The 11,418-nt window shown below is 40.0% G+C and overlaps 1 protein-coding gene across 5 annotated transcripts in view; it reads right to left on the minus strand.

Moving 5' to 3' along the window:
* Positions 1-11,169, minus strand: part of LOC306868604 (uncharacterized protein) — a 29,931-nt gene extending 18,762 nt beyond the window's left edge. Inside the window, exons 1-4 of one of the 5 annotated variants that reach the window (XM_079414859.1) lie at positions 11,098-11,169; positions 9,915-10,036; positions 4,216-4,260; positions 2,257-2,301 (exon numbers count right to left, since the gene is read on the minus strand). In XM_079414859.1, coding sequence (XP_079270985.1) covers positions 2,257-2,301; positions 4,216-4,260 — 90 coding nt within the window. In that variant the 5' untranslated portion in view covers positions 9,915-10,036; positions 11,098-11,169. Of the gene's footprint in view, positions 1-2,241; positions 2,302-4,200; positions 4,261-9,914; positions 10,037-11,097 lie in introns of all 5 variants that reach the window. The other 4 variants (XM_079414858.1, XM_079414857.1, XM_079414861.1 and 1 more) reach the window with 4 other exon arrangements.
* Positions 11,170-11,418: the final 249 nt, after the last annotated feature.

Raw genomic sequence — 11,418 nt, forward strand, 5'->3', positions numbered from 1 at the left:
TCTAAATTATTATTTGTTTATTTATTCAAATTTACATCAAAGGCGTCATGAACTGAGAAATCAAAATTATGTTGTGACATAAGAAGTTATTGTACTGTAAAAAACATCCTATAAGTTTCAGAACTCAAAACTTTGTCGTTATTCTAAAAACAGTTGTACTGAAGGCAGTCTGCCAAAACAACAGCTTGTGGGATGTTCCTCTCTGTGATGTAACACTAGCTGCGTTTACATGGACCCTAATAATCTGATCGTAATAGGACTAGAAGCACAATCGCAATAAAAAAGTCACATGTAAACACGTCAATCGGATTGAATTGGCCAGATCTGATTAAAATTTTGATTGGATTGTAATGGGTGGTTTATTCCTTTTATAATCTGAACGAAAGGACATGTAAACACTTGATCGGATTGAAAACTGAAACTGGAAAGTACTGTGCATGTGCAGTGACGTAAAAATAGCATAATGACGTATGACGCGTGCAACGAGCTGTTCTTTCTGCTGAATAAAGGTATCATAAATGAGTGTCCAGTCATTCTAAAACGCTGCATTCACTCAGCGTATGTGAACTGGAGCAGGACAACGTCCCACCAGTCCTTGTTTAAGACTCTCATCCACAGACGACTGCTTTTAGGCAAGGGAAGGGGCACTTTTACTGCTTTCTAAAGCAAGCATCACTGCACACTGCGCATATCAAAAGATTAAATCCAATCAGAAGCTTGTGACATAAACGCTCACATCAACCCGATCACTTTATTTAGCGTTCATGTAAACACTACGTTCAGATTCGTCAATCAGAATTAATTCATTCCGATGGAAGCAAAAAGTGTCAATGTAAACGTAGCTACTGTTGATAAGTGTTGTCAAAAGCACTGACAGCGATACCATTTGTTACTGCAATTTTAAAAATGTCCAGTTCCCGCTAAGATTTGAGTGCTGTTGAGCAGATTCTTAAACACTCCTGATTGGTCATAGTGTTCACGCACGCAACAGATATGACTGTGATTGGCTACAATGATCATCGCTTCCCCTCTTCACCGAATGCTCACACAGAAACACTCGTCACACGTCTATCAGTGGATCTGTGTGCGTCAGTGGATCCCTAATACAGTTTATCTGCACAGTGACGGACCTGCTGATAGATGTGGCTTTCAAACAATTGCATGTGTTTCTGTATGAAATGGACATTTTTAAAATTTCAGTACCAAATGGTATCGCGGTCGGTACTTTTGACAACACTAGTGTGGATAAGCACTGCCTCCACAGAAGATCAATGCCTGCTTCTACATCACTACCTGTTTAGCCCCTCCCACCAATTTGCACATGTAGTGTTTACGAGAGAGGCGAACACACGCAAGTCTACGCAGACACCAAAACTTTATTTGATGAATTTTATTTTTAATGAAGATTACCGACGACATTGGTAAGAACCCAATCCTTTGTTTACTTAATTTTACCGCGGATTCGTTTACAAACAAGGCACAATTCAATGCATTTTTTTTTTTTTGAAAGATTGAAACTAAAAGATGATGCTGTGCGACTATATTGGATCTGACAGTAATGTCTCAACACAAGTGTGAGTAAGTTTTTTTTATTACATGCTCAATATTGCTTTGTCTGTTATTAAAGATAGTTTGAGATGTATGGAGTTATTTATGTGTTTTTGACCTAAATCACAGCTGCATCCATCTGTGAGGAATGTAGGCTGTCAAACATACACAACTGTTAGCCAATCACAGCAGTGGGTCTTTACTTCTGAGTCTACAATCCTCCACACCTATTCAAACAATGTTCTGATGAGGGGGGGTCAAAACACGACAAAAAAAAGAAAAAAAGAAAAAAGCCTATTACTTCTAAATTATGATGCTTTTTGATGTAAAAATCTTGATAACATAAGTAGACCTCAGAGAACTGTACAAAATAAAAAACAGAGCCAATTAATGACCCCTTTAAAACTAAACAAAATGCAGTTCTGATTCTTTGGACAACGAATTCAAGGACTTTTAGGTCTTTTTAAAGCTTTTATATATTAGCATCATTCTCTCACATAACAAACTGAATCTCTCATATGCTACACATATGGTGTAGCCTAGCATTTCAATACAGTGTCCTGGCAAACCATTCCTGTCCTCGTAATGCAGTGTGTTTTCTGGTTCACAGCGTGTAACTCTACTCAAGTCTCTACATTAGCTTTCTATTTCACAGATATAAAGTAAGCACACTCAACCAAAATGACACAATACCTGTTCTGAACTTGCCTCTGGCAGAAGTACTGAAATCTCAGCAACGGCATCTGTGTTCATCTGTAAAAGAGACAATGAATGTACATAAATACTGTTGTCAAATAATTGCACAAGCTAAAGAAAAAAAATGCTATTATTCTGAATCTTAAAAAGTACTGTGATACAGATTTTTGGTCATACCACCCAGCACTAACAGAGACCCTTCTTTATAACATCACTGTTAAAATATGAAGCACTGCATTAAAAAAGTGGCCGTTTGAAAAGTGTTGTTTTACGCCTGACATCTTCTGCCTTTTCCTGGTACAGAACTTAACCACGCAAATCTATAATGACCAAGCATTTTTTATATCACTGACGAGCAGGGATCCAATCTGCAGCATTTTGCTACCATTATTTCTGCCGGTGTGAATAAATTTTGCGGTCACACTGGTGCCCCACCACTGCGTTTTTCAACTCAGAAGCGCTGGCATTTCTGTTGCATAAGAGAAACATCAAACGGCAAACGAAACAAAAGCGCAACAACACTGCGTTATATCTGAATTGCGCAGTGCAGAGCGTTTATCAGCTCGGCCCAATAAATGAGCACAGCACAACGCAAACAAACTTGTCCGAGCTCAGAACAGATTTACTCGGAAACCAAAGTTGCTTTTGCAACACTGTTACTGAACTATGCTGTGAGATAATGCCTACTGTTCACTAATCATTTACACATTACAGTGTCCTGGCAAACCATTCCTGTCCTCGCAATGCAGTGTGTTTTCTGGTTCACATAGAGTGTAACTACAATGACTAGGATTTCAATACTGATTTCTAAAGTATAAAGATAAGGAGAAGCCTAAAACAGGCCCGAGGACTGGCTATAGTTAGGCCAGAGCTACTAAAATATCAGTTTAATCAGTGAATCTTAGATTTTGTATTCTCCTGGGTGCACAAACTGCAGATTATATGAAAATTATAATATAAAAATATGAATTTATCGGTATCAGCATCGGCCATGAGAAGGACTTAATTATCGGTATCGGTTAACATTTGTCATATCGTGCATCCCTAATATATATATATATATATATATATATATATATATATATATATATATACAGTATATGTGTGTGTGTGTGTGAGAAGAGTTCAGATGCAAAAGCCTCTAAGTGCCATCTGAAATTTGCTTCTAAAATTTGCATTTTTATCAGGACCCTATATTTATGTTCAGTTATTTCACTTTAATTGCATAGAAAAGGACCTATATTTTACCATTAGAGTAAAACTACTGAACCTAAATATAGCAGCCTGATAAAAAAAAATAAAAATGCTCATTTTAGATGAAAATTTCAGATGACACTTAGAGGCTTTTGCATCTGAACTCTTCATACATATACTGTATATATATGCATAGAGAGAGAGAAATTAACAGAATATAACGGAATAAAATAGAGTAGAGTACAGAACCTAGAACAGTTACCTAGAACAGGTAAGTGCTAGTATTAGTTGGTCAGGTGCTGACAAAAAAGATGCATCTTTAGATGTTACAGCTCTGTTCGAATTGAGATCTTTTATACCACCCAGCACTAACCGAGACCCTTCTTTATAACATCACTATTAAAATATAAAGCACTGCATTAAAAAAATGGCCGTTTGAAAAGTGTTGTTTTACGCCTGACATCTGGTTCTGCAGTTTCTGGTACAGAATTTAACCATGCAAATCTACAATGACCAAGCCTTATCGATGTCACTGACAACACACTGCATCGAAAGGACAGAATGGTTTGACAGGACATTATGACAGTTATATGCCTCCTGTTCACTAATCATTTACACAATACAGTGTCCTGGCAAACCATTCCTGTCCTCGTAATGCAGTGTGTTTTCTGGTTCACAGCGTGTAACTCTACTCAAGTCTCTACATTAGCTTTCTATTTCACAGATATAAAGTAAGCACACTCAACCAAAATGACACAATACCTGTTCTGAACTTGCCTCTGGCAGAAGTACTGAAATCTCAGCAACGGCATCTGTGTTCATCTGTAAAAGAGACAATGAATGTCAAATACTGATATACTGAAATATTGATGTCAAATATTTGCACGAGCTAAAGAGACTCCATGACCAAATCTAGACACTGTAAGTCTGCTTTTGACCACAAATTGAAATGATGTCTTTAACATGACCCTTAATTGGCTGTCCATTAAGTTTCTATTTGAACTTTCTATAGTTGAGATGTAAAATGAACACAGCTAGATAGTCAAAAAAATAATTATTATTTTATATTATTATACATATATAATCATTATTATGACCATTATTATATTTTTGTATTTACTCATTCATTTAAAAACTTAGAGAACAAGCACAACTCACATCTTTGCCTGAGAAATTAAAATGGTTTGAGAATAAACATTACTTAAAAAAACATATTTTAGGCATACTACAAATACAGAAAACTACAAACTTGCATTCAGGAAACACTGCAATTCTCAGCTATGTGAGCATTTAAAAGAACAAAGTCTACATACAATGGATTAATGTAAGATAGTTGGGTCAGATTTAGCCGGTTTGCCATCAGTTAGAAAGTCTTGACCTAATTTCTAAGAATTATTCGTTAATACTATGACCTTCTTTATGTCAAAGGATCAGGAAAAATGAGATTTCTCAGTTCATGCCCTCTTGACCATATCAATTTAACAGGGTTTCAGCACATATTATGAAGGTAAATTTAATGAACAATTTGAAGGGAACACAATACATCAATGTGTTCTTTAAATGTAAATATATAGAGTTGTATTAGCAGCACTTCAATGTTTGGAGAAAAAATAAACTCCATAACGACCTGCATTAATTTTTAATTAAAATAATAATATTAAGGGTTGAATAACTCCACTCCCAAACACTAGAATATGAAAATAACTTTTAGTGTACCTTTCAATCATAATGTAAAAACGTTATGCTGTTTTATCAGTATTTTGACTTGTTTTCCAATCCAAATGTCTGTAACACTTCATAACGACTTTCATTAATAAATCAATAAACATTCTATAACAATTAGCAGATCATTAGTTAATATTAAAAGAGATATTTAGAGATATGAGGTAATGTGCTTGTTAATGTTCACTAATGTACTTATTAAACATTACCTAATGATCAACAGATAATTTCACATAAATTATAAAGTTTACAAATTTCGTTTAACTTTCAAATCATAATGCACATTTTAACAGAAATTACAAAGATAAAGTTTATTTGTTGATGTACTTTTGAAAGCTAACGAATGTCATTAAACTTCAGTTCAGATACTACCTAATGCTCTTTTTTTACATTTTCATCTGAATTAGTTCATTTCAGCACTTCACTAACTACAGTTGTATTATGCTACTATGTTAACATGTTCCCTTACAATAATCAGACTGAACCCTGTACCACTGACCCCTCGACCACAGCTTAACCCTACCCATAACACCAAACCTGTTCCTAGCCTTACCCACGTATCACACGTCAATAGCAGCAAGTGCTGTACATTAACACAAGCTTTTAATTATTGAATAACATCTCAATTTCAAGTTCAAGTCAGCTTTATTGTCAATTCTTCCACATGTACAGTACATACACACAGAGAATTGAAATTGCATTACTCTCAGACCCTTGGTGCATACAGTTAACATTAAACACGTTCAGATACAGATAAATACAGTTTAAACATATGTACATACAACTATACAATTATACAAATGAGGATATTGTAGAAAAAAATAAGAATTAGATCGATAAAGTGGCATAAGGCGCATGGCAGATAGAGTGCAAAACCAGTTAAATAAACAACACTGTGTAGATATATTTGTAGTGCAAAAGAGCTTATCAGTCTGAGGACATTGTAGAAAATAAAAACAAGAGAGATAGATAAAGTGCATAAGGCACATGGCAGAATAGATGGAGTGCAAACCAGTTGAATGTACAAAAACAAAACTGTGCAGATGTTTTGTTTTGTTATGAGTGTAGTGCAAGAAGAGCTTATCAGTCTGTTAAAGTGACAAGTCGAAGTGACTGTTCGGATAGATTTTTGTCAGACTATCCGAAGAGGTAATTTGCAGTCAATGTTGGATGGGTAGTGATCAGCCAATGCTGCACAAGTGACAGGTGCCGGTCACAGTTTGTTGGTCGGTGGGGGGGGGTGTCACAGAGTCAGAGTTCCTAGTGTGTTGCTGTGTTAAATGGGGGTGAAAGAGGGGAGGGGAGGCAAGGACGGGAGGGAGTTCAGCTTCCTGACAGCCTGATGTATGAAGCTGTCCTTCAGTCTGCTGGTCCTCGCCTGGAGACTCCGCAGTCTCCTCCCTGATGGCAGCAGACTGAAGAAGCTGTGTGTCGGGTGGGTGGGATCTCCTGCAATGCGGAGGGCTTTGCGGGTGAGACGGGTGCTGTAGATGTCCTGGAGGGAGGGGAGAGAGACACCAACGATCTTCTCAGCTGCTCTCACTATGCGCTGAAGTGACTTGCGGCAGGATGCGTTGCAAGCGCCATACCACACAGTGATGCAGCTAGTCAGGATGCTCTCGATGGTGCCACTGTAGAAGGTGCACATGATGGGGGCCAGGGCTCTGGCTCTTCTGAGTTTGCGGAGGAAGTAGAGACGCTGCTGTGCTTTCTTGGCCAGTGCTACAGTGTTGTTAGTCCAGGAGAGGTCCTCAGTGATGTGCACACCCAGGAACTTGGTGCTGCTCACTTTCTCCACAGTCGCACCGTTGATGGTCAGAGGGGCATGCTGAGTGTGTACTCTCCTGAAGTCAACAACAATCTCCTTCGTCTTCTTCACGTTCAGAGAGAGATTGTTGTCACTGCACCACCCGGCCAGGCGGCTCACCTCGCTCCTGTAGTTTGTCTCATCTCTGTTGCTGATGAGACCCACCACAGTCGTGTCATCCGCAAACTTAATGAAAATGTTGGAGTTGTGTGATGGTGTGCAGTCGTGGGTCAGCAGAGTGAAGAGGAGGGGGCTCAGCACACATCCTTGGGGGGCCCCAGTGTTCAGTGTGATGGTGCTGGATGTGTTACTGCCGACTCGTACTGCTTGAGGTCTCCCGGTCAGGAAGTCCAACAGCCAGTTGCACAGAGAGGTATTGAGCCCCAGCTGGGCCAGTTTGTGAGTGAGCTGTTGAGGGATGATTGTGTTGAATGCTGAACTGAAGTCTATGAACAGCATCCTGACATATGAGTCTTTTTTCTCCAGATGTGTGAGGGCTGGGTGGAGGGCAGTGGTGATGGCATCATCGGTCGAGCGGTTGGACCTATATGCAAACTGGAAGGGGTCCAGGGAGGGGGGGAGGACAGACTTGATGTGGTGCAAGACTAGCCGTTCAAAGCACTTCATGAGGATGGGAGTGAGTGCTATTGGACGGTAGTCATTGAAGCAGGATGGAGATGACTTCTTAGGGACTGGAATGATGGTGGTAGCTTTGAAGCATGTGGGGACAACAGCCTGATTTAGCGAGATGTTGAAGATGTCTGTGAAGACCTCAGTGAGTTCCACTGCACAGTCTCTCAGTACACGCCCAGGAATGTTGTCAGGACCCGGAGCTTTGCGTGCATTGATCCTGCTGAGGGATCTCCTCACACTGTCCGGGGACAGCGTCATCACCTGGTCGCTGGGAGGAGGTGGAGTCTTCTGTGCAGTGGTGCAGTTTTGTGCCTCAAAGCGAGCAAAGAAGGCATTCAGCTCGTTCAGCAGGGGGGTGGTGTTGTCACAGGTCTGTGGTGGGGGCTTGTAATCCGTAATGGTCTGTATCCCCTGCCACAGGCTCCGCGTGTCTCTGCTGTCGCTGAAACGATGGGCTATCCTCCTGGAGTACTGTCTCTTGGCCTCTTTGATGCCGCGGGATAGGTTGGCCCTAGCTGTCTTCAGGCCCTCCTCATCTCCAGCTCTAAAGGCAGCGTTCCGAGCCTTCAGAAGTCTGTAGACCTCCCCTGTCATCCACGGCCTGGTTGGCCCGGACAGTGATGGACTTTGTGACTGTTACATCATCAATGCACTTGGAGATGTAGGCAGTAACAGTCTCTGAGTACTCTTGGAGGTCTGTAGTATTGTTGTATGTGGCAGCCTGTTTAAACATATTCCAGTCAGTGGTGTCAAAGCAGTCTTGAAGCGCCTCTGACGACCCTTCCGGCCACACTTGAATCTGTTTGTGAACTGGTTTGGTGACTTTAACGAGCGGTCTGTATGCAGGCATTAGCATGACAGTGATGTGGTCTGAGGCTCCGAGGTGGGGGAGGGGGAGGGCCTTGTAAGCTCCTCTCTGGGTGGTGTAAACAAAGTCCAGAGTGTTTTTTCCCCTTGTTGGAAAGTCTATGTGTTGGTGAATTTTTGGGAACACACTCTTTAAGTCTGCGTGATTGAAATCCCCAGCCAAGATAAGAAAAGCATCTGGGTGGGCTGTCTGCTGCTCACTGGTGTGCTGGTACAGATCATTTAGTGCCTCACTCCTGTGGTTGTTGCTGGAGCTGGGAGGGATGTATACAGCAACGAGCAGTATGGCTGTATATTCCCTCGGTAGATAGAACGGCCGGCACTTAATAATCATAAACTCCACCAGGGGTGAGCAGTGTTTGCAGACCACAACAGCGTCGCAACACCATGCATCATTGATGTAAACACAAAGCCCGCCGCCGCGGATCTTACCTCCCTCGACGAGAGCTCTGTCAGCTCGATAGCATGTTAGCTGGTCGAGATGCAGTAGATGCAGTAGGCCGCTTGTAGCGCCTCCGCTGTGGGCGAGATGCAGTAGTGGGGGTCGGTGATGGAGAAGGCCTTCGGAGCAGACCGAGGTCCCGCAGCTCTTCAGTGTGCGCGGAGTTTAACTCTAAAAATGTGGTTCTGCCGAGCTCGAGCAGAAACTCACGACTGTATGCGCGCTTAAAGACAGGTAGACGAGACGAAGATGTGCAAAAACATTGCGACTTACAAGACAAAAAACACGAAAACACCGGTTTGTCGGGAGAGAGAGAAGCTGCTGCGACTGCGCGCGCCGCCATCTTAGGTTTTTTTCTGTTAAAACCCTTTGTAGAATTAAAAAAATAAAAAAGCTTATGATCATATGAACTGAAAGTTGAATGCCATTTGTAAGCATTTTAATTTACATTAAATAAATAATCTGTTAATTATTAGGAAATGTTCAAATAGTTTATTAGTAAACATTAACAAGCACATGTTTCTAGCTATTTGAATATTAACTAAGGATCTATTAAGCATTGCATAATGTTTGTTAATGATTTATTAAAATTATTATAAAGTTTTACCCAAATAGGGATTCTTATATCAAGATACATTACTTGAAGCAAATTGATAGGAGATAAGAAGTCTTGCTTTTTGAGAAATTAATCAAAATTAAGCAAGTTTATGATTAAAACAGAAACAAATATCTGCCAACAGGCTAAGAAAGATCAACTAAAAACAATTTGCATACCCTATTTACAGATATTTGTTCAAGTCATCTTTTTATTGTTCATGCTGCAACTCACAATAGGTGTATCTGATTTAAGGATGTTTAGATATTTGTAATGGAAAACATGTTCTCCCCACAATGTGCAACAAAGCATGTACGTCTTTTTTACCTGGGTTCTCCATAGAGTGAATGTGTACATGATTCTGAGACATTACTAAACACTTAGTCAGTGCAGCGTATGGAGTACTGTACCTTTGAGCTTGTTAATGAGCCGCTGCTCAAGGTATGGCTTGTTGATTCTTGATCTCGTGTGCCTCTGCATCACATACAGGCTTAAACCTGCGTCGTCTAGAAACATTCTCCATTTCATCTAGCTGCAGAAATTAAAATAAAGTATTAAAAACACAGAATGAAGCACAGAACATTTGCAAATACATCTGTAATATGCTGCAGCATCCATACAGTGGATACACACAGTTCAGTTGAATTTTACAAGAAAGCCCCAACACTCAGACTACCTCAGGAGGAGGTGCGAGTACAGTTTACTCCTGGATTTTAGTGCAGTTCACTTAAAACACACTCTGGGAAAACAAAGCACTCTGTGTACATATTCATTTTACGTAAACAGCATCTGAAAACCTCTATGGATGGCTGTACTGTACAGTGAGGTTGAATTTTTTTTTTTTTTTTTTAAGTAATTTTGCATTACCTCTGTACCTCTAATTACATATTTCATTTAAAATAAATGCAATATTTGTTTATTATTATGTATTATCTGTCCTGTCCTGTTACTGTCTTTCTGTTGCACTGTGGAGCTTCTGTCACTACAACAAATGCCTTGTATGTGTAAACAAACCTGGCCAATAAAGCTCATTCTGATTCTGAAGATCAAGAAGAGATGCTTTTAGGCCAATGTTTTATTATTCTGCTATTCAAATTTAATTAAGTTGATATGCTAAACTGGCCAGTCTCATCTGCACTGTAACAGTGTAATGCAATATTAATAATGCATTATCCATTCTATATTATTATACTCTTAAAGCTGACTGAGCTGACCTCGGTTGCAGTTCATTCACATCAAGTAACGTTAAAGAAGTAAACATCAAGTAGAAAACACATTTAAAAGTTCAGAATATTACATTTAACCCATCTTAAAGTAGACTAACAAAGCGTATATAATATTCCCCAAAGCTGCTCTCAAAGACAATGTGCATGGTCAGAATAAAACTCAGTGGCCATTTAAACAACAAATTAAATGACGTTATTAGCAAAAATGCAGAACGCGTTACAAGCTGATTATATTAATTTCTGTCATATAAATGTTCATTTTGCGCTTTTGAATGCTTATGAATCGCGCACATGGCCGGTGTTATGTCTATTAGCATATGTTAGACTAATGAATCAATATATAAATCGTAATACTTTATTTACTTACCTAATTAGCCGCTGCTGTCACTTGTCCATATGTAGATTGCGCGTGCTCCTGGAGAGACCCCGCCTCCACTGCGCGTGAGCGTGATTAACCAATCACAAGGCAGCCCGCGTTTTCCGAGGCGTCTCCGCCCATTGAGGTGGTAATGTGTATAAATCAGCAGTAACAGATCCTGCCGATAGGAGGCGGAGTGCCACACACTCCAACACACCAGAAAACTGGTTCACGTACTTAAAGGAACATTCCCCAAAAAAGAAGGAGGTTGTTGCTGAGGCTCAAAAATATGAATCTACATTGCTTGAATTACGAGGACATGTCCTATGT

The sequence above is a fragment of the Barbus barbus genome, assembly GCF_936440315.1.
Source record: "Barbus barbus genome assembly, contig: scaffold_47, whole genome shotgun sequence".
NCBI classification, from domain to species: domain Eukaryota; kingdom Metazoa; phylum Chordata; class Actinopteri; order Cypriniformes; family Cyprinidae; genus Barbus; species Barbus barbus.